At 30.5% G+C, this 25352-nt stretch overlaps 1 protein-coding gene and 2 long non-coding RNA genes across 3 annotated transcripts; all 3 read left to right on the top strand.

Moving 5' to 3' along the window:
• Positions 1 to 405: 405 nt before the first annotated feature.
• Positions 406 to 24437, top strand: LOC117692361 (uncharacterized). Its single transcript, XM_066079431.1, has 10 exons — positions 406 to 687; positions 1125 to 1174; positions 17463 to 17618; positions 19527 to 19704; positions 19881 to 19912; positions 20385 to 21576; positions 22028 to 22077; positions 22173 to 22331; positions 23259 to 23433; positions 23798 to 24437. The coding sequence occupies exons 1-6, from the start codon at positions 542 to 544 to the stop codon at positions 20813 to 20815; spliced, it is 993 nt and encodes a 330-aa protein (XP_065935503.1). The 5' UTR covers positions 406 to 541; the 3' UTR covers positions 20816 to 21576; positions 22028 to 22077; positions 22173 to 22331; positions 23259 to 23433; positions 23798 to 24437.
• On the top strand, positions 6785 to 9030 carry LOC136273373 (uncharacterized). Its single transcript, XR_010711565.1, has 4 exons — positions 6785 to 7052; positions 7326 to 7375; positions 7474 to 7632; positions 8846 to 9030. It is a non-coding gene; the product is annotated as an uncharacterized lncRNA (long non-coding RNA).
• Positions 11715 to 13681, top strand: LOC117692362 (uncharacterized). Its single transcript, XR_010712089.1, has 4 exons — positions 11715 to 11903; positions 12816 to 12865; positions 13007 to 13171; positions 13514 to 13681. It is a non-coding gene; the product is annotated as an uncharacterized lncRNA (long non-coding RNA).
• Positions 24438 to 25352: the final 915 nt, after the last annotated feature.

Below are 25352 nucleotides of genomic sequence, written 5' to 3' on the forward strand. Positions count from 1 at the left end.
CCCCCCCCCCCCAAAAAAAAATAAAAATAAAAAACCAAACCAAAGCAATAACACCCCACCCCCACCCCAACCCCCCCCCCCCAAAAAAAAAGGCAAAAAAAAAATATTATTGTTTAAATTAAAGAAGTCTAAACTAACTACACTATTCATATTACAATATCGTTATACGTAAAACCTCAAGGAACCACCTTTTTTTATATAGTTTGCTTTGGGTTTGGTGCAATCGGTTCGAGTTGCTGCCCCACTTACAAGAACTTTGCTACAATCTTAGTGCATTGATAGACATGTATATCATGTCACTTATGTTTTCTTAAAACACCCAAACAATACACTTGTTGGAACCTACAGTACCACTACTGTATGCTTACTGCGCAACCTTACAAATATGCACGTTATTTAAATGCATAACCGCTTGAATATTCTCTAAATCGTGAACTATATTTTATCAGTGAATTAAACAAATTAATTGCAATATATATAGAGAGAATTTTCCTGTTGAAATCCTAAATCTATAGCTTGGCCAAACAATAGGAAGTGACAAATGAGATGCAAATATGAAATAAGGACTGTTGATAGTTCGAATACAAGTCATTATACCATTCCAACAGCGATGGCATATTGTATTGTTATTGCACTTCTTATGGTAGTTGTACACTATAGTGATGGAGGATGCCATGTTAATGACTGGTAGGTGTTTGTTTAGACGTATTTTACTTTTTATCTGTATTAATATGTATTATGTCTATTCCAGAATTCGAACGTATTTTGCATGGTGTATGTAAGCAGCTTTTATATTGATCTAACCATGAAAATAGAAAATCAACGCGCATTAAACATATTTATGCCATGCATGTTCCATTAAATTTTAAATAATCTGAAATATGATCTAATCATGTTCAATCAATATTTGAGCGATGTTGCTTCTCAAGTTATTTAGGTTAAAAATTTAAACATAAAGTTTATATCACATCATTGTTATGATTATCAAATTTTATTTGATATATTTTTTATGAACAAGGTTGTATAAAAGAGGGAACCTTGTTTTCTAATTCAGCATGTAAATATGACACTGTGTTAACTACGACAATGACATGTTATCATAGCTTATATTATTTTCTTCACAGGCCGCACTCATGTCAAGCCAACTTTAGAATAGGACCCCAAAGATGTGAACGTATGCTTTTTTAAAAGATTGGTTATTTAAAAATAAGCCACAACAAATATACGTACTATCAATATCATTTTGTACATATTCACGTGTCATTACAGCCTGTGAGTCGGGTAGTTACGGCTGTAACTGTTCAGAACCGTGTCCCTATGGTACATACGGTCAGGGATGTTACCATGTTTGTGATTGTTCTGATGGACAATTCTGTGATCCTGTAGTAGGTTGTACCAACAACAGTAGGACTGTAGATATAACAACAGGTAATAAAACATTTAGCATATTAGGTACTGTGCAATAAAATTGCTTATGGGTGAAGTATGGTGTACCTCAAAGTCAAGTCAGATTAAGCTTAAAATTAAGAAACAAATATATCTTTAATATATTACATATAACCTACATTTTAATATATTTTGAATTATTGTTAAACCTCGTTAGGAAGACAACAGTATAATTTGATTCCATGTAAAAGTAAGATTAAAAAGCAAAACTTTAAATCAATCACACAATGCTTTTGCATCAGATTTGAAACAGGGTTGAAGTTTGCACAGAAGTTTACTATCCAGACTTGCCATAACTAAGCTTGTCAACCATACTATAGCGTCAATTAATGTACGGACAATTCCTTATGGTGCAATGATTACTGGTTTGGCGGGCAGTGTAATTAGAAAAAATTACTATTTTAGTAGTGAACATTAAAAATATTTAGTAAATATGAAAATTTAATAATTGTAATTAATGATGATGATAAGTGATGAGTGATTAGTGATGATTAGTGATGATAATGTAATTAGAAAAAATTACTATTTTAGTAGTGAACATTAAAAATATTTAGTAAATATGAAAATATTTGTTCCCGCTGTTTTTTACGTTTGTTTTTTTTAATCAATGCCATTCTAAAGTAAAAGTATTTTTTTATAATTACAACCATTCTGGGGTACATGGCTTCATTATCTTCATGTTTTAACATTTAATATGACTTTATATTTTAGTTACATGCAAAAATTTAAAAAAGCTATAAAGATTATGCCATAAATTCCCAAACACATTAATTGTCCCTAGAGTTTTTATTAAACATCTTTTTGAATCGATCATATTCTAAATTTGTTTTGAAAACAGAAAACTGATAATCTTGTCGCTTAAAATTGACAGAGTAGTGAAAATTTTAAATTGTATCTTATCACTATATACATGTGGTTAAAGAAAATATTAATATTTTGATAAATTTACAAAATAACTTTGAATGCTACTTTGATGATATACAATTAATTGTGAAACAGTCTTGAATTTTACTGCAGGTAAAGTTGAATCTACTCCATATATAGGAAGTAATACAGGAGATGTGAGAAGCACCCCTTCGTTGAAGAGTAATAGCGACCAACTGACAATTTTGACTATTGTCGGGATAACCACTGGCACGCTACTGTCGATAGGTGTTATTTCAAATGTACTTTGCTTCTGTTTCTTATGCAGGTAACTTAAAAACAAAATATACATGAGTAGCCGTTGTACACGTAATCTTATTTAAGTGATAATTAAACAAAGTTGTGTTCTCAAAAGCCAAAATTACTGCTGAAAATAATTGTACGTTGATCGATGCTGACTATATGCTAAACTAAAAATGCACAGTTTTGTTTTTTGTTTCTGCAGACGAAAATTGGACTCGTTTTCTCTTGAAAAAGGTATATATTTTAGTTAATTTTTTTTTCTATTGAGTATATTAATAAATAGATATGAAAAAATGTTCAAATTAAACAAAATGTTTTAACTATACACATAAAAAAACATATTTGTAAATATATGAATGACACCACAGATGCAAAATCAACTGAGGGGGTACTTGAACTAGGAACCAATGAAGAGGACATTGATATTCATTCATATCTCACCATCAGTGATAGATCAGTCAGAATATATGCAGCTGTCCATTACGACGAGGCAGAGGACAAAAAAAGTAGTCCTTCGTTATCACTACACAGTGAAAAAGAGGACTTAAGCATCGAAAGTAAAACAAGTCCTTCCTTATCCTTCCACAGCAAGAAAGAAGAGGATGCAAGCATTAAAAGTGATACCAGTAAGATATCACAGGGATATTTGACTCCTGTTGTGACAACAGCCGAGGAAACCAAATCGGATAGTCAACGATCTAGTGATTATGAAGATTTTCAAGAAGTCACAAACACAAAGTGTTCAGAAAGTTTCGAATCTCCAGCCAGCCTGAGTTTCAAATTGGGTACACTGGTCAAAATTGACAGTGTTTAACTTTGATTAAGGATAAGCCAACGGAATTGCTAAAATAATACTTTAAGATAAAAGTTTTTCTTCCGTCTATTCATATGAATACCTAGGTTATGATCCTTTTGTTAAAGACGTTAACTAGAATTTATTTTTCTACCAGAAAAGGCTTTAATCTTAATTTGAAATGTTATGTGTCTTAAATAGGGTGTAATGCAGATATGAAATTAAAAATCATTATAATATTGAAAGTTTCACTACTTTTGATTACTATGTGTAAAAAACAAATTGTACGCCCTAATCGGTGATTTGTATAGGTAGATATATACACATATATGTCAAAATGATACACTGAGTCTGTGTTTATGCTATTGTGAATAAAAGTTGAAAAATTCCAAAATATCATGATCTGTGATCATTTTTTGCTGTACGCAATGTGCTCGACCATTTGAATAATACTATACGCCTACTGCTACACTAACTATCAAAATCAGCAGGATTTAGTTTTCAGAGCAAGTTGAATCAACAGAATGGACATAGTTTGAAAGGATAAAATGTATCTCAATTGATTTGAATATTGAAAAAATCTTATTCTGAAAGTTAATAAAAATCTGTAGGACATTTTAGTAAAGAGTAGCAATACATACATCAAATTTTGTTTGACCCGAATCTTTCTCTTCCTCAGTTTAAAATAGCTGACACGTATAAACTTTATGGACAAAACCAAGTGATAGATCATACTTATTTTTGGCTTGTAATTGTATTCTTGTGAAATGTCGAAAACAAAAATGCTTCGAAAAATGATTTTATGAAAACAATTGTTTCTGTAGAATGCAATCCAGTCCTTTGAATGAATTACATGTAGCTCGTCATTTTCACAGGGTATTCTTTGTGGTAACGATTTCTTGAAAATGGGTGGATTCTTCGATAACAAATTCATCCACATTCTTCTATCGTTATAATGACGTCATATAATATCGTCATTTTTATGATAGCTGTGCGACATAACGATGGAGGGTGCCTTGTTAATGACTGGTGAGTGTACGCAGTATATTTTATGCATGAAAAATTATGTAGTGCGGCTTGGGTCTACCACTGCATGCAAAAATATGTGTTACTGTGTAAGCATACAGTAAAGTTGATGTTAACTCCAACTTTAAGCAAATGAGTGATCAATGCGGGCATTTATAAGTATCAAAATAATATATACGCACATCTTTGTATATCGGGGTTGAGGAATGATTTTTTAATTTTGATTATAACAAATATGCGAACAAGATACAATTTAATTTGATGAGACTAAATATTTATAATACAGATCACTTTTTTTTATTATAATGTTCAAAAACTTCTTATAGGCCGCACTCATGTCAAACCAATTTTAGAATAGGTCACCACAGCTGTGAACGTGAGTTAGTTTGTAAATCTAACTTTATATAAAGATCATGTAGGTAATAAAATATATATATCTCTCTCATCTATCTATCTATCTATCTATCTATCTATCTATCTATCTATCTATCTATCTATCTATCTATCTATCTATCTATCTATCTATCTATCTATCTATCTATCTATCTATCTCACATTAGAGCCTGTGAGTCAGTGTTACGGCTGTAATTGTTCAGAACCGTGCCCGATTGTTACATACAGTCAGGGGTGCTACACATGTACCATGGTTGTGATTGTTATGGCGATGAACTCTGTTCCAACAATACTAGGACTACAGATATATAATAAAAAATAAGTATTTTAGAAAAAAATTATTCATTTGAAAAAATTAATCTATATAATTTTTTAAAAGTACAATAGCAAATACAATAGATGAGACAAACACACATTCTGTCAATACGTGTTCTTTCCAATGTAATTTGTTTCCTATTTCAATGCATGTACAAGTGATTAAAACAAATATTATGAGTTGTGGTTGTACAAATATTGTATCCAACGTAAATATTGATTTTTTACTTTTTCACAAAACCACAAAATTTACAGTACTTTATACTTAACAAAAATCTTTATAAATTAAAGTTGTACATTCAGCAGCTTGATCGCAATTTCTTGTTACAACATAACATTTAAGTAGAAAAATTCTTATCTTGATTGTCAAACACTCCAGCACATTCATTTATGACTGCAATACCATTATATGATTGAGTATTAAAAGATGGTTTTTTATGCAGACGCAGATCAGGATCAATATCTCTTTGCCAAGCTAATGGCTATGAAGAACTTTTTCGTTCATTAGTGAAGATATTACAAATGTAGGTATTATAACAAGATAAATGATAGCAAACATATCGTTTTAATTTAATGTTCAATAAAATGATCTCAACATATGCATTTATATAATTAACATGTTAAACTATTGAAGTCAACCCAAATTTGAAATCAACTAGAACAGTACTTGAACATGGGACCAATGACGAAAACATCGAAGTTCATTCCTATTTTACTATCAGTGAAAGATCGGTCATATTGTATGCAGCGTCCATTATGACGAGGCGGAGGAGGGAAAAAGTAGTCCGTCCTTATCACTACCCAATGAATAAGAAGAGGACCACAAGGTTGAAAAGAAAACAAGCCCTTCCTTATTCCTCCACAGAAAAAAGAAGAAAATAGAAGTATTAAAAGTGATACCAAAAGATATCGGTATCACACTGCTGTCAGTCACCTGCTGTGACACCAGTCGAGTGATGATGAAATATTCAAGTAATCACAAACTGTACAGAAAAATTTTAATAACCAGTTTTAGGTTTAAATTCAGTACACTGTTGATAATTGAAATTGTTGATCTGATTAAAAAAACCCATTGTAAAATCATTGAAATGTCACAACTTTAAGACGACATTGTCTGAATTGCAATGGTTTGATCTTTTTAAAGTTAAAACATAAATATATGAAAATACGAACACTTGGGTTTAAATATCAGTAGACATTTTTCATGCATGTAAATCGAACAGTATGGCTATTCAAAATTAATCGTATCGATGATTTGTCTCGACTTCGTTAGTTTGTCAACTCAATTTAAGTTGTTTAGTATACTAAAAGGCTTGGCTCAATAATCCGTAATATACGTGTAAGATTGTTTAAACAAACGATGTCTGCCTACTTGTATACTTTAAAAGGATTTTAAAGGATATGTTGGGTATCTTTTTAATAAAAAAAAAATAAGAAAGACCAAAACATACATTTGTGCATGCAATGGAGTCAAATATGATACAGAGATAAAAATATAAGATAAATATGGAAGATACAAATGATTCGGTTTTAATGGAAAACTGCTCTTACACGGACAAATCATTCGCAATTAAATTTTCAACAATATTATAAACCATGGTGCCTTGTTTAACACCACTTTTCTAAAACTCTGTAACATGTGAAATCTCTAGGAGAAATGTAATTTTGTTTAATTTAAATGCAACATTCTTGAAAGCGGAAATTCCTGTTTATTTCAAATTACATATGCTAAATGATCTGTTCAGAATGCTCTGATGGAACTGAAATTGTTAAACACGCCTAAAGTAGACTTGTAGAAAAAGTCTATTTAATATATATGGCAAACAGCAGAAATGATTAATTGTGAAAGTGTATTAGTGAGTGTCATTATATGCACGTGGAGTATCCATGAAGGATGTCATGTAAATGATTGGTAGGTGTTGTTCACGTAGATACGTAACTTAGGGGTAAGACAAACTCATAATAAATAAGTCACTATTATAATAATCTTTTGAAGTGTTTCATTGACGTACGTTGGGTTTTTTCTCTCTCCAGAATAGGCACCTGTTCATATTCTAACATTGCGTATAAAATTAAATTTGCTCTAATCATCTACGATAAGTTTGAAAGATTAAAAGTTATAAGAAGCTTAAAACTAACATGCAATATATGTCTGCTCTGTTTCACTCTTCGTGATCTCAAACAGGCCAAATTCCTGTCAAGCCAACTTTATGATAGGATCTCAGGGCTGCGAACGTAAGTTTTAATTATTTAACTATTTGACTATTTAAAAATTTAACACAATCGAATGCAGTTTAGAGGCATTTATTTAGATACCTATAAAATCATTTCAGCTTGCGCAACTGGTAGTTATGGCTGTAACTGTTCTGTACGGTGTTTAGATAATACATATGGTCAGGGATGTTACCATGTTTGTAACTGTTCTGCAGATGAATATTGCGATCCCGTAGAAGGTTGCACAATCAACGGTAGTACAATAAACCAAACAAAAGGTAATATTGTGTTCTAAAGATTTCACTTCCTCTGTCTAAACTTTTTCTATAGGCGACTGTTATAAAAGGTTGAACTTAAATTGATATGCAATCCAATGTTTGTAAACTGTATCAATGCCAGCAAAACTATAGATAACAAGATATATTTTCCGAATAAATTTGAAAACTTGGTTGAAATGATTTTCAGTAAAGCTCAAACTTATATTATTAACTGCGCATGCATTTGCTAGTATTTAAAAATGTTTATATATGACAATAAACTGGTATAATACCAGCCGATTTTTCCTTTAAAGGGACTTGGACACGATTTCACTTAAAATTTTCAAATTTTGTTTTTCCATTTTCAATGTTTATGCTAATAAATATAGAAGTTTATAATACTATGTCAAAATTTGAAACTCAAATATCAAGTTAAAAGCAAGATACAGAGTTCATAATTCTTTTTTTTGTAAACAAAGCTCGAATATTGTCATTTTTACATATGTGTTGTATTGGTGTAAGTTTTAATCAAATGTAACTTTCTTTTATTGATAATAGTATTTATGAAGATATTGAGTTAGTTTAAATTGTTTTTTACACGTCATTTTGTCTAAGAAATGGTAAAATTCTACATTACATTTTTTGTAAACAACTATAAGACTCGAGCTTTGTTTACATAACTATCAATTCTTACCTCTGTATCTCACTTGTAACTTGACTTTAACATTTAATATTTTGGTCAATCATTTAAAATGCACAAGTAAACCATATTATATATAAAAAAATTAAAAAAAATTTTGATCTCAAATCGTGTCCAAGTCCCTTTAAAATACCAATCAACCAAATGCGTATGTTGAATTAAAAATATCATATAATTACCAAAAGAAGAAATCATTTTATTTTATTCAAAACACATGTTTTTGATCTACAAAACAGGAAGATATAAATGTAAGTTTAGTGTTACATCATGATTTTTATACAAACTCAAATACATTTGAACCGCAATATGTAAAGCAAAAATAATATTTTTATAAATATATCATTTTTATGTACATGTATTTCCAAATATAACATTTATAATCATTTATATCTGACAGTTCTAGAAAAAAATCAGATATTTACAAAATAATCAGTATCTTAATTCTCATTTTATGTAATTAGACTCAAGACTAATCATTTTTGTATGGACGATGTTGTCTTTATGAAATCATTATGTTGTAATGTTTTATTACAGAGTTGCATAACACTACGCAATACCCGCTGAACGTTAGGAGGAATAATTTAACTATTCCATATGCAAAGGGTGATGCATACCAATTGCTGAAAGTTGTCGGAATTACCATAGCCACACTACTGGTGCTAGGTGTTATATTCAACATGTTTTGCTTTTGTGTGTTATACAGGTAATAACTAAATTATCACGAGTAACTTTTGCATATGTTTACAACAAAATAAATGTATAAGCAAAAAGACTGATGCACGTTTATATAAAATCACAACCACTGTACGTATTCATCGATATCTCCGGCATTGTACAATATTGATGATTAAACAAACTGATTTTTTCTGTAGACGGAAATCAGACGAAGTTTCCCTTGAAACAGGTAAAAAAAAAAATTTTAATTAGATTGCTAATAATCAAATGATATAATAAAATATTTTAAACATATAATTTAATAAATTTATTTTGTGTTGTATTTTCCTTTTTAAAAAATGTGATATGTGTTTTAAATTCTAGATGCAAAATCTACAGAAAATGTACGTGCATCTGGTACTGATGAAGAAAACAAAGATGTTTGTTCGTATCTAACAATAAGTGACAGGTCTGCAAGATCTTATGCAGATGTAAACTACGACGACGTGGAAGAGAGGGATAAGAGTCCTACTACACCAATGTGCAGTATGAAAGGAAAAACTAGCAAAGAATGTGACGCCATCAATGTGTCAGAGGGTGATTTGAATCCTTGTGTAAAGACTGATCAGAAGGTGAAATCAGGCTGTCAACCATCCAGTGATTATGAGGAAATGAACTTCCCTACTAAAACCTAAACACTTATTCATACATTTTTGGTTAAATTTGAATGGTTCATATATTTGTTTTATTTATAAGGCAAGCAAAAAATTTCAATTTTTAATGAGTTAGCATAAAACTGTATAATTTTTTTCTTAAGCCTAATAATTCAGTGTAATTTAGTCACAATGTAATTATGAGTATTCTCAATCTTTGTTTGTCAAAACTTTTTGGTCATTGATGCAATGCCTAGACTACCAATATTATGTGATTGAAAAAATGGCAGACTTTTTAACCAGAGAATATTAAAATATTTACTTATATCGTTATTTCACACACATGTATGGTAATAACATTCCAAATATTTTTGCATGCAAAGTGTATGGAATTCGAGGCTACTGCAATTTAAGCACCATAACGCAGACAGGGCACTCAAAGATTAAATAAAGATTGTTATTAAACTCAATATGTTTGAACACTTCGCTGCAAATATGAGTCTATATCTTGAAAATAAATGATTATTAAATGATGATTCAATGCTTAAATGACTTCTGATGATCTTGTTAATCCAAATTTCAAATACTTGTTAACAAATATTGAAGTTGTTGGGTGTTTCTTAACTTTGAACGCCAACAATGTCGTGGGATTGTATTATTTAAACAATAAAATGCGTTCTTTGGTGATTCATGCAGGATATAAAGGTGGTGACATTGCAGAAGAAACATATATACCCCGCGTTATATAGCGGATTATATAATGTTGTTGTATTGATCGCTACCTTTATAATCCACATGAATCATCAAAGAAAGCATTTTATTGTTTATATTTACATCTTTCTTTTAACAAATTAATTAACTGATTGTAAAAAGTAAGTAATTGTACATACTTTTTGTAAGTACCTTAGCTAAAAGAAAAAGCCTAGCTAATCGTATGCCATGGGAACTCGAGTCTGACAATATCAGGATTATTTTGTGCAGTTCGGGATTTTTCTTAGTTGCTGTAGGTTTCGACCAATCAATAAACGGGGCCTTTGATTTCAGAACTGTCAGTTTCTACAGAGCTATGAATTACAATAAGTTTACGTAAGAAATAGAGGGAATCATATCGATAGATGTAAATGTATGTAAATACAGTTTGTTCTCTTGTTTATCGTTTTTGCATTATTTAATTATTATTAAGGTAAATCATTATATTCCTGTTTGTTTTTACATTTATGTTTATCCTGTTCAGGTAAAGGAATAACAAGGCTATTTCTGTTGTTTATTTAAAAACAAGACAAAAGCTGTCAATGTGTCGGCAAACCGGGTTGTCTTTTGTTTGAACAGTATCTATAATCATTTATCAACCCTGAATTAATATACACTACCTATCCAGAGAAGTGGGTACCCTATTTGCAAAGTTCTACGAGAAAATAACTTGTAAGTTCAACAGCTGGTAATTTTTTCATCAAATGCCAAAAATCAAATTCCAAGTAATATGCACATATTGATATATGTACAATTGATTTGCAAAAGAACAATTCATATCTTGAAAACTGTAGGAGGAGGTATCCGTACAATAGGAGGAACCATGTACGCAATATTCTGCAAGAAAATGACAAAGTTCAACAGCTGGTATTTTTTCATAAAATCAAAATCCAAGTATTATGCATCTTGAAACTGTAGGAGTTATCCGTACAATAGAAGTGTCCTTTTGTCAACCGCCCGCCCACCATTTTTAGCTCTTCAATAACTGCATTTTCCTTTGGAAAACCCGGTTAAAAATCTAACTTTTACTTCAAAATTAACAATATGGTTTTAATTAAATTCATCTTAGACTAATTAGAGTAACTGCCTACATATGCACTAATCTTACATTTTTATGATGAGCACTTTAAGATGTTTTGAATGTCTGAATAAATCTTTTCCTTTTTATTGTTAAATTAATAATAGAACCACACATCAATCATATCTCTGAGTGTTTTTATTAGTACCTAATGTTGTAAATTGAAAATACTGTTATTATCACGTGACTTTTGTTTTTAAATCATGATGGAAAAAGGAAGTTCCGGTCAAAGTCAATTTTGTTCGCGGATCGAGTTTCACCGATCAATTAAACATTTAACTTTTATTAACAAGTTTTCTCATGTTGAATGAACATTGGACCTTAGAAAATCACAAGATTTGCCCATAAGTTACACAGGATCTTACCGTTTGTAAGATATGATGATCTACGGTTGTGTTTTGACTGTATTTCTAGTACTCGTGCTTAGCAATGATGGGGGATGCCATGTGAACGACTGGTCAGTACTCTTCTAAGTACACAATGATAACGCATGGAACAGTTAAGGACGCTGGGTGGTCATTATTTATATCAATTTTATGAATTAAACATTAGATCTACTTAAAATTTAAATATGTGATTTCATTAGCTTTAAACTATTATTTAATATAAAAAAATCAATAATTACAGTTTGTCTTCTACAATTTTGGCATTTTACTAGCGTAAAATAATCATGACGATCGAGCTCTCTTTATTTCATATAAGCAATATTCGTATAAGATAAACAATTACTCAAGTTCATGCAAAAACATATTGGTAATTGAAGTGTTAAGCTTATTCAAACACCAAGATAAACTCAATATGTTATTATATCATTTTATTTGAATAACTATCTTTGTTTCAAAATCAATCATTTATGGTAATCTATCAAATAAAAATGAAAGATCTTCCTTGGCTTTATTTCGTATCTAACATTCCATCAATAATTATGTCAAAGGAATAGCAAACGTATCTTTTCCATGAAAACTTAATCTTATGAATCTTGGAGATTTCTGTTCCTATTCTAATATATACTGTTTAAAAATAAAAATGTATTTCTGTGGTTTGATTTACGTTTTAAATATTTTGGATTTAACTCATTCTAATGTATGTTTTAGGCATTTTATTTACAATTTGAACGAATTAATATGTTCTTTTTTGTAATAAACTGCTGAAATGAAGAGCTTTCCTGGAAAAACACTTCCATCTTACTATAAGGAAGAAATTAATTAAAACGAAACCATTTACATCCGTTTATATACTCATAGACACACCCAGAGGGAGAAAGAGAGATACACAGAGAGAAAACAAACATTTCAAATTATATTCACGTTTTTGCAAGCTAATAATAATCCATATTATACATTGGTGTACCATTTCTATTGTTACTTAGGCCACATTCGTGCCAAGCCAACTTTATAATAGGACCTCAGAGATGTGAACGTAAGCAATGCTTACATAATCTTATCCGTGCTATCAAATGAATAGTTTTAAAAAATTGGTAAATAAATATTTGACGCTGAAGCTTTTGAAGTAACTTCTACAACCTGTTCATTTATATCTAAACATTTATTTTCATTTTAGCATGCGAGTCAGGTCGTTACGGTTGTAATTGTTCTAAATCTTGTCCAGATAATACATATGGACAGGGATGTTACTATAGTTGTAACTGCTCTGATGAGGAATTCTGTGATCACGTGACGGGTTGTACAAAGAACAGGAACAGTAGTGTTTCAACAGAGCCTACAGGTAAATGAACAAAGTAAAAGCATTGTTACTGTAGAAAATGGCAACTTTATTGTGAAAAACAGTCGATTATTTATTCACCTACAATTTATGCTTTGTAATTATTATTCGTCTTCATACATTAAGACCGCTACTTAATATAACATAATTCTGTATTAAATATAAAGTAAACTTCACATATCTTATTGGTCAAACAACATAGCTTCCAGATTCTGGATATGCAATAGATATACTAAGCTATCAAAATTAATACATATGAATAGACTATAGTCAGAAAGAAGGACTAAACATTTTTACATAAAAAAGCAAATAAGGAATTGCTCTGTTTCTTCTTCATTTCAACAGATAGACTCCCAGTTGAATCTTCTTCTGTTTCTCCATATAAGGAAGATATATACGTGACATCATCAAAACAACTGTTAAGTGGAAATCCTTTAATGAACCTAACAATGTCCCTGTTTGTTTCATCTGTTATTGTCATTGTCTTTTGTACAATGTTTTTTGTATTTTAACAAGGTAGGTTGTGAATGCAAATCTTTATATGTCTTTCTTCGTACAATAACAAGTTTTTATTCTTCAAAATAGTCATCCATTTTTTTTAGGAAATAAGCTCATACTGGTAATACTACTTTTGGTTAGATTTCTTTCATGCAATCTAAATACACATCAGTCATGATTTTGTGTTTGTTTCAGAGTAAGCAAATGCTACTACAAGCGTAAATATAGTAAGTAAAACGTAATTTCATTACGTCTAGTAAAAAACATAGAAGGAAAATTGTCAATCGGTGCTGTTTCATGCATAAGATTTGATTTTTATACCACCAAATGAATTTAACAAACTTATCAAAGAAATTTAACAAACTAGAAGTATTCTGTCTTAGAGATATCTTACTAGTATCAATTTTTTTCTTACTGCTATTTGTTTTAACGTTCTTTTATTTTATATTTTAGGTAAATTATTAAATCAGTTGCAATCCAACGAAATTAGAGCTGAAGACACGAACATATATTCTGACTACGATTACACTGATTATAGAGGAACTCCAAGTAGCAATCCTCTCCATACTGAAAAGAACATATATGACCAGTCTAACAGAGTGAGTTACGATATTCTCGTCCTAAGGAATCAGTCATCGACAGTAAATATCTATGACTCAGATTGCAATTCTGATATTATACCACCGGGTTCAAAGCCAGTTTACGAATCTTTGCCTATCAATCATGCAAAAAAGGATTTGGACTTTGAATTAGAGCCAGAGTGTCTGTTGAATCTCTTCAAAGAGGAAGAGAAGGACGTGTCACCTTGTCACTTATCAAATCTGGATAATGTGCAATCTAAGTTCATTAGTGAAACAAAACTTTAGATTTTGATGTTTTCATTTTAATATGATACATTATTAAAATCAAAGTCAACAATATCTCTCTCTCTCTCTCTCTCTCTCTCTCTCTCTCTCTCTCTCTCTCTCTCTCTCTCTCTCTCTCTCTCTCTGCATTTAAATTATTTATGATATTTGTATTGAAAGGTTAAGGATGACGTTTACTCAGAATGAAAAGAAATTCCACTGATGATAATGAAAAAACCAACTATTGTGTGTTATAGACCTTACATGATAGTGTCATTCATCACTTTCAAAAAAGTAGGTCAATGACCTACTTTTTGAGTTAATGGCCATTGAATATTTTTGGAAAATTTAAGAAAAATCCATAAAAATGTTACACTATGATTGAGATTTTCTTAATTGTGAAAATAATACAAATTGCTTAACTCTTTAACAAATGAAATACAGTTTATGAATGGTAGTGACATTAAATAGATACAAAGCATTAAGTTTTCATTCACGATTTTTAATAGATATTCCTCTTTCAGTTTTCAAATTACTACCCATTTTTGATTCAATATAACAAAAAACTGAATGATGATAATGCTAAAACATTTATAGTATTAAACTAAGTATATTGACCTTTCTCTGCTGGCATGAAATTTATATGAGGTCAATGATCAAAATTTTGAGATAGGGTGTCTTTAATCATTTTTAAGCATTTTTCAATATTTTTGTAGTGTGTGCCATGCGCTTATCTAAACGAAAAGCAAAATAAAACCAACAGAAAATATGCAAAATTAGGTAGACTAACAAATAAAATCTTAACTTTAAATATTATAGTACTACCAAAAGTATTTCAGTGGAAAACAAAATCTGAAAAATTTAGTCCGAATTTCCTCTGTTTCGCTAAAGGTCAAACTTAGTCAGAGCCTAATTCCATAATTTAGTAAAACTATCTATTGTTATGTCAATAATAACTCATTTCATCAATACTTTTTGTATTTAAAAAAGTTTTACTCATGAAATTGAACTTTTTCACAATCCGGATTTGAGAACTCAAACCCTGAGTAAACAACGTCCTTAATAAAGTTTGTAATTTAATTTTAAAAGTAAATGTTATTGGTTATTAAGCAGTGTTAGCACTTCACTGCTTTTACAATTTATTAGAATATCCGTGTCACATTTATGGATGGTGTCAAGCTGTTTTGCGTTGATTTTTTAAAACATTAACAGTCAAATGATTGAATGCAACAGCTAATATAATATAAGATCTTTTAGTATGAATCCATGTGAGAAGTAAAAATCTAATGAATATTTTTCCCAGGATATAAACATTCTATATCAGTGGGAACAATGTAGTCTACATTGACTTAAAAAAAAGGATTAAAAAGCAATCATTCCTCAATCAATTTAATTTGTAGAGGTTTTTTTTCAATTTGCGAAAAACCATTTACTGGCCCAATTCTCACTAGGAGACCAGGATGCTAAAAAAAAACATTTACAAAATTATTCAAATTCGATGGTTTTATCTACATTTGTGGGCATCAATGTTGGTGGATTTAGTGAAAATAACAGCAAAACATTACGTTAATAGACATTGCACTTCAGTGACATCAAAATCCACAGAAATTGGTGTTCACCAAGAATTGAGGAAACCACATTTTCATTTTAACATAGGCTAATAAGACTATTACCATGTTAAAGGATATTTTATATATCACATATTACGAACGTTTGTCATTCTGTATAGCGAAAAGAATTTTTTTCTAGTAACGTCAAATTTGTCTCATGGGATAAAAACAAAGATGGTGAATGTGTGTTTTCTTTCTTTATAAATTTATCATAATTTAAAGTTCATACTCATCCTGTACTACAGTTTAGCAGCTCTCATACAAACGTTTTTAAAAGCAACAGCACCAATCCTGTAAGATTACGGATGGTATAGATGGTTTCTGCTATGTCCCGTTTATTTTGCAATTCTAAAAAATACAATATGTATGTGCATGATTTATTATCCATTGCAATTATTGTCTGCTATTTTTAACACTGTCACATATGAAGAAGGAAATTCCGGAATAAATTACGGCGGCAATTCGCAAAAATCAGCTGTTATTAATCAGTCGATATGAAGTGAATTTTACTGTTAGGAATTTAAAGATTTCAAGTTTACCTCAAGATATGGGTTCACCTTGATTGACTTTTATTGTGACTAGAATATGAGTGTTCGCGTTAGCATACTGGCTGTTCTTTCACTATATGTATATAAAATCAATGGAGGATGTCACGTAAACGATTGGTAAGTACATCATATTGTACTCGTATTTACTGCATCTTAGACTGATGTGCCGATGAAAGCAATGAATACTATAACACATCATATAAATTCGTGCTTCATATTATTATTTCTAATGAATCTAAAAAGTATCGCTTGGTACTTCCTACTAGTTCTGGAATTTTATTGAAACAAATCATTTTTATTTGCAATATCAATCCCCTTAATCTGCTTAAATAAGTAATTCAAAAGATTGTATAAAACTTTCATACGAATCGTTCGTTCAACGTTAAAAGTCCTTATCAAAAATCTTGCTTGTGGTTTTGGAGTTTTTCCCCAACGTAAAACAATATTTTAAATGGACTGTTATTGATTTAGTATGCAACAACGAAAACATATTTGGAATCAAAATAGTTCATACAATATCATAAAATGAACTATTACACACCCAGTAAATGTGAAGTCATAAAATATATGGACTGAATTGATTTATCATTGTTTCTTTAAAACACACTGAAAGATAGCATCCGCATTAATTAAATCTTACATTATTGTTCGCTAGGCCCCACTCATGTCATGCCAACTTTAGAATAGGACCCCAAAGATGTGAACGTAAGATAGTTAACTTTACAAATCGATTTTTTTGGTATACAATCATTTAGGTATCGATCTATAAATATATATTTATTTGACATTTCAGCATGTGAGTCGGGTAGTTATGGCTGTAACTGTTCAGAACCGTGTCCCTATGGTACATACGGTCAGGGATGTTACCATGTTTGTGATTGTTCTGATGAACAATTCTGTGATCCTGTAGTAGGTTGTACAAACAATACAACTACAGATATAACGACAGGTAAATAAAGTAAACATAATTATTGCGTCATCCAGGCAATAAAAAATAAATAAAAATAGTTGTTGTTTTTCGACTTTGTTAAGGAGTTGAATATTGTAACTTCCAGTTCTAAACATGCCTAGAACGCGTTAAATATGAAAATTACTATTAGAACGTAAACTGCTTACTTTTAAAGTTTTAAAACAACCAAGTTATCATGTTCAAGTATAATAAAATCACTCGAGATCTATCATTGATGCAATTCAGATAAAGAAGGCTTCTTGTTAAATGTGAAGTTTATCTAAATTTTTCTACTCACTTGTATGAATTCTTACACTGTTCATCAAATTCATAACTGAGCTATTTGAGAGTTTATGCCTTACCTTAAGGATATAACACAGAGTAAGGTGACGAATGGGTCAACATTTTTTTTTCATCTTTAGCTAAAAATCCCACACAAAAAACTTTTCTTTTTTAAATGAAAAAAATATTTTAAATAAAATCTTACATAATTAACTTATTAAGTTTTATCTTAAAAACATAAAAAGAAGTAACATTTACTTTATCTTGGTCTAAAGCGATTGCTAGAATTTATCAATTGTGACAAATTATCTCATATACAGTAGATTGCAGTGAATTTAATTTACCAGACAAAAGATTTTAACCCACGTTGAATTTTACGAGGCAAGTGTAGACTCTATCATGCTATAAGTTTTTAAGTTTGCCTGCTAGATGCCAAATATTAAATAATAATATATTTTTATGTTCCAGAATTGTTAGCCTTGCATATCCACCTTTTTTGTGTTGTCCATCATTTGACAACAAGGCATCAGTTCATTAAAAAGCTTTCTATCTTCTTGCTTGTAGTTTTTATGTATTCCAAGGTTGCATAATTTCATGATGTTTTAACTAGATATAACTATTGAAGTATTTTTTTTCAAAGTCTAATAGTTTCGGCAATTAAAATCTGATTCTACCACATACTACAAAAGGTGCACTTTATCTGTTGCTTTGAAATCTAGTTATATCTACCTCTTGCCAAATTTGAATCAAACATGAGTCTTCTTAGAGTATTTATTCTATAATTAACGTGTTTTGACTGACACGGGTATTGTAAATAAATTTATCTTTTTTATGTTATCATAATGCGAAACATTATTAGAAGAAATACAAATGCTTAAATATTAAGCATTTGTTGATCAAAACTGTTACAAGTTCTGAAGAAGGGTTACTGAACAGAGTTCAATCCTACAAAAGATAAGCATGCCTACACTGGATTTCTTTAGTGTCAGTTTACAAACATTGCTAAATATGACATTTTTCTATCTAAATAGGCAGAACGGGGCCATTCTTTGGTAAAACTATGACTTAATTGATCAATTTTTTTTTATCCTTCTTGAGGTTTCAGCTAATAGTGCTGTATCATTCGTATACAACAACAATGTTAATCAGGTGAATTTCCCTTGATATATAATTCGGGTTGTCATTTGAAAGCAAGTTTTATAGGAAAGGTTTAAGAGCGATTATAGCACTAGTTTAGCACTAATAGGATTGTGGTTTGTGTGCATATGAAGCGGAACGTCTGAAAATGCTGAAAGTATTGATAACTTAGATATTTAATCAATAATTAAGCGGATATTACCATCAATTCGGTGTGTCTTCTAGCATTTCGGGGTTGCTTGTAGTCTATTCTCTATGGCATAACCATGATTATATGATACATGTAAGTTGTTTTAAGTAAGAGCTTGAGTATACACAGCTTGTGTATAATATCAATATTCAAACATTGGAGCATTTACAATCAATCGTAATATAACAAATAGAGAAGCTTTTAGATTCGACTTATTAACGTAATAACTTTTTGATTGATATTGATATCAATATTCTATTAGTTTACATTCGTTTACAATGACTTCATCATTTCTTCAGCAACAGTTTTAACACAATCGTCTAGAGTTACTCTTTCTTCTTCCTCAAATACTGCCAAACAACACAATCCACACACGGAGTCCGGGGTTACTCACCTACAGAGCCTCACCACGTCTCTTATTGTGTCCATTATGACCGTCATCGTCTTCAGCACGATATGTGCCTGTATTCTCATCAGGTATATTTTATACGTTATAGTTATATAGCGTTTGTATACAGTTACAGCTGTTGTAAATATCATGCTGTTCTTTATAAACGATTTATCATGGTTTAGAATATATTCGTTATTTTTATTAACCAAATCTGAATTCTTCTATTGAATTAATTGAAATTTGTATTTTTCTAACATTCTAGAGTAAGCAAACAGTTTTACAAGCGTGAATATCGTAAGTATAAGCGATGATATTCAAACCATACCAGTAATATAGCTGCAGAAGGTTGCATTCTCAAAGAGTAGAAATTTAGTGTGTAAAAAATGTCTGCACTAAATTAAATGATTTTGTTAATTATTTCATAAAGATTATATATTATATTTCTAATAAATGCGTACATCTTTATATAAAAGAGTAACACTTAGAATAAAAAACTGCTGTAAACCAATATTTATTCGCAACAATTTTATTTTTATGATCTAATAGAGCTAATTACCTATTCGTGGTGACTTGTTTCGCGACCAAGACTGTGCTTTGATATAAAACAATGTTAATTCGTTGGTTCCCGGTTTATAGTGGTTACTGTATCATTATATAATTATACTTAATTGCTATATAATTCAATTTAATTGGTGTGCATTTATTCTATTTGTATGCTTGTGTTTTTATAAACTAAAATGTTACATCCATATTTATCATTTTGAAGGAAAATTACAAAATCTTTGGCAATCCAACGAGTCGACAGCTGGGGATTCAAACATATCCTCTGTGTACGATTACACTGCATCCGTTGTCGCTCCGAGCAGTACTGTCCCACCGATACTTGATAACAACATGTACGACCAGTCGGACCAGTCAAACACAGTCAGCTACAATATTCTCTCCCTCAGGAATTTCCCGTCGACAATAAATGACTATGACGAGGATTGTAATTCAGTCAAGCTACCACCTCGTTCTAAGTTCAGTGGTTGTGAAAGTGAAGGAAGAGAGTTTGACTTCGATATAGAGCCAGAGTGCCTATTGAATCTGTTCAAAGAGGAGGAAGGCGATAAGGCACCTTGTCGCTCGTCTAATCCGGATATTATGCAATCCGAACTCGATAGGGAAAAAGGATCGTATCATAGCACGAGTTTTTAGTTAATAAGGGTTATTGTATGTACGTGTCCTTTGTTTTTTTGTTTTTTTTTGGGGGGGGGGGGGATTGGACGGTTTTATTCTGCTGAAATATTATATAACATTGACAGATTAAAAGTGAAATACATGTACATCTACATGGCTTAAAGTTTATAAGGTTAAAAAAAATTGTCGGGAAAACAGGAAGATTTGCATTATCAAATTGATATCTGAATTTCAAATTTTAAATTAAAGAAGTCTAAACTAACTTCACAATTCATATTACAATATCGTTATACGTAAAACCTAAAGTTATCAACTTTTTTTTATATAGTTTGCTTTGGGTTTGGTGCAATCGGTTCGAGTCGCTGCCCCACTTAGATAGATATGTATATCGTGTCAAGTATGTCTTATTAAATGACCCAAACAATACACATGTTGGAACCTACAGTACTGTATGCTTACTGCGCAACCTTACAAATATGCATGGTTTTTAAATGCATAACCGCTTGAATATTCTCTAAATCGTGAAATATATTTTATCAGTGAATTAAAAAATATTAATTGCAATATCTATAGAGATAATTTTCCTGTTGAAATCCTAAAAATATAGCTTGGCCAAACAATAGGAAGTGACATATGAGATGCAAATATGAAATAAGGACTGTTGATAGTTCGAATACAAGTCATTATACCATTCCAACAGCGATGGCATATTGTATTGTTACTGCACTTCTTATGGTAGTTGTACACTATAGTGATGGAGGATGCCATGTTAATGACTGGTAGGTGTTTGTTTAGACGTATTTTACTTTTTAGTTATCTGTATTTATATGTATTATGTCTATTCCAGAATTCGAACGTATTTTGCATGGTGTATGTAAGCAGCTTTTATATAGACCTAACCATGAAAATAGAAAATCAACGCGCACTAAACATATTCATGCCATGCAAGTTCTATTACATTTAAAATAATCTGAGATATGATCTGATCATGTTACATTCAATATTCGAAAAAGATCGATGTTGCTTCTCAATTTATTTAGGTTAAAATTTAAAAGTAAATTTTATATAACATCACTGTTATGATTATCAAATGTTATTTGATATGATATATTTTTTATGAACAAGGTTGTATAAAAGAGGGAACCTTGTTTTTAATTCAACATGTAAATATGACACAATTTTAACTACGACAATGACATGTTATCATAGCTTATATTATTTTCTTAACAGGCCGCACTCGTGTCAAGCCAACTTTAGAATAGGACCTCAAAGATGTGAACGTATGCTTTTTTAAAAGATTGGTTATTTAAAAATAAGCCACAACAAATGTACCTACTATCAATATCATTCTGTACATATTCACGTGTCATTTCAGCATGTGAGTCTGGTAGTTACGGCTGTAACTGTTCAGAACCGTGTCCCTATGGTACATAGGGTCAGGGATGTTACCATGTTTGTGATTGTTCTGATGAACAATTCTGTGATCCTTTAGTAGGTTGTACCAACAACAGTAGGACTACAGATATAACAACCGGTAATAAAACATTTAGCACATTAGGTACTGTGCAATAAAATTGCTCATGGGTGAAGTATGGTGTACCTCGAAATCAAGTCAGATTAAAAATTAAGGAACAAATATATCTTTAAGAAATTATTTAACCTATACAATGTAACCTACATTTTAATATATTTTAAATTTCATGTATTGTTAAACCTCGTTTAAAAGACAAGAGTATAATGTGATTCCATGTATAAGTCAGATTAAAAGCAAAACTTTAAATCGAACACTTAATGATTTTGCACCAGATTTGAAACAGGATTGAAGTTTGCACAGAAATTTTCTATTCAGACTTGAAATAACTAAGCTTGTAAACCATACTATAGCGTCACATGATGTACGGACAATTCCTTTTTGTGCAATGATTACTGGTTTGGCGGGCAGTGTAATTTGTCAATTACTATTTTAGTTGTGAACATTAAAAATATTGAGTAAATATGAAAATATCTGTTTACGCTGGTTTTTACGTTTGTTTTCAATCAAACCCATTTTAAAGTAAAAGTACTTTTTTTTTTATAATTACAACCATTCTGGGGTACATGACTTCATTATTTTCATGTTTTAACAGTTAATATGGCTTTATATTTTAGGTACATGTAAAAATTTTAAAAAGCTATAAAGATTATGCCATAAACTCCAAAACACTTTATTGGTCCCTGGAGTTTTTGTAAAAAATCTTTTTGAATCGATCATATTCTAAATTTGTATTGAAAACACAAAACTAATAATACATGTCGCTTAAAATTGAAAGAGTAGTGAAAATTTAAAATTGTATCTTATCACTTGCTACATACATGTGGTTCGATGAAAATATTAATATTTTGATAAATTTACAAAATAAATTTGAATGTCACTTTTGATAGAATACAATTAATTGTGAAACAGTCTTGTATTCTACTGTAGGTAAAGTTGAATCTACGCCATATATTGGAAGTAATACAAGAGATGTGAAAAGCACTCCTTCGTTGAAGAGTGATAAAGACCAACTGGCAATTTTGACTATTGTCGGAATAACCACTGGCACGCTACTGTCAATAGGTGTTATTTCCAATGTACTTTGCTTCTGTTTCTTATGCAGGTAACTTAAAAACAAAATATACATGAGTAGCCGTTGTACAAGTAATGTTATTTATGAAAATTAAACAAAGTTGTGTTCTCAAAAGCCAAAATAACTGCTGAAAATAATTTTACGTTGATCGATGCTGACTATACAAAACGAAAAATGCACTATTTTGGTTTTTGTTTCTGCAGACGAAAATCAGACTCGTTTTCTGTTAAAAAAGGTATATATTTTTAATATTTTTAAAAACAAATTAACTCTATTGAGTATATTAATAAATGAATATGAAAACAATGCAAAAAAATTGTTTAATTCAAATTAAACAAAATGTTTTTACTATACATATAAAAACATATTTGTTAATATATGAATGACACCACAGATGTAAAATCAACTGAGGGGGTACTTGAACTAGGAACAAATGAAGAGGACATCGATGTTCATTCGTATCTCACTATCAGTGATAGATCAGTCAGAATGTATGCAGCTGTCCATTACGACGAGGCAGAGGACAAAAAAAGTAGTCCTTCGTTATCACTACACAGTGAAAAAGAGGACTTAAGCATCGAAAGTAAAACAAGTCCTTCCTTATCCTTTCACAGCAAGAAAGAAGAGGATGCAAGCATTAAAAGTGATACCAGTAAGATATCACAGGGATATTTGACTCCTGTTGTGACAACAGTCGAGGAAACCAAATCGGATAGTCAACGATCTAGTGATTATGAACATTTTCAAGAAGTCACAAAGTGTTCAGAAAATTTCAAATCTCCAGCCTGCCTGAGTTTCAAATTGGGTACACTGGTCAAAATTGACAGTGTTCCACTTTGATTACGGATAAGCCAAAGGAATCGCTAAAATAACACATTAAGATAAAACTTTTTCTCCCTCTATTCATATGAATACCTAGGTTATGATCTTTTGTTAAAGACGGTAACTAGAATCCCTATTTATTTTTCTACCAGAAAAGGCAACTTTAATCTTAATTTTAAATTTTATGTGCTTTAAATAGAGTGTAATGCATATATGAAATTAAAAAATCGTTAGAATATTGAAAGTTTCACTACTTTTGATTATTATGTGCAAAATACAAATTGTATTCCCTAATCGGTGATTTGTAAAGGTAGATATATACATATATATGTCAAAATGATACATTGAGTCTGTGTTTATGCTATTGTGAATAAAAGTTTCGAAAATTCCAAAAATATCATGAGCTGTGATCATTTTTTGCTGTACGCAATGTGCTCGACCATTTGAATAATACTATACGCCTACTGCTACAGTAACTATTAAAATCAGCAGAATTTAGTTTTCAAAGCAAGTTGAGTCAACAGAATTGACATAGTTTAAAAGGATAAAATGTATCTCAATTGATTTAAACATTGAAAAAAATCTTATTCTGAATGTTAATAAAACTCTGTTGGACATTTTAGTAAAAAGTAGCAATACATACATTAAATTTTGTTTGACCCGAATCGTTCTCTTCCTCAGTTTAAAATAGCTGACACGTATAAACTTTGCTATGGACAAAACCAAGTGATAGATCAAAGAGTTTCTTTGGCTTGTAATTGTAATCTTTTGTGTAAGCATACAGTAAAGTTGATTTTAACTCCAACTTTAAGCAATTGTAAATGAGTGATCAATGCGGGCATTTATAAGTATTAAAATGATATATACGCATATCTTTGCATATTGGGGTTGAGGAATGATTTTTTAATTTTGATAACGATACACGCGAACAAGATACAATTAATTTTGATGAGACTTAATATTTATAATACAGACCACTTTTTTTATCATAATATCTATCTATCTATTTATCTATCTCACATTAGAGACTGTGAGTCAGAGTGTTACGGCTGTAATTGTTCAGAACCGTGCCACATTGGTTAATACGGTCAGGGGTGCTACCATGGTTGTACGTGATTGTTATGGCG

Source organism: Magallana gigas, chromosome 3 (assembly GCF_963853765.1).
Source record: "Magallana gigas chromosome 3, xbMagGiga1.1, whole genome shotgun sequence".
Taxonomy (NCBI): domain Eukaryota; kingdom Metazoa; phylum Mollusca; class Bivalvia; order Ostreida; family Ostreidae; genus Magallana; species Magallana gigas.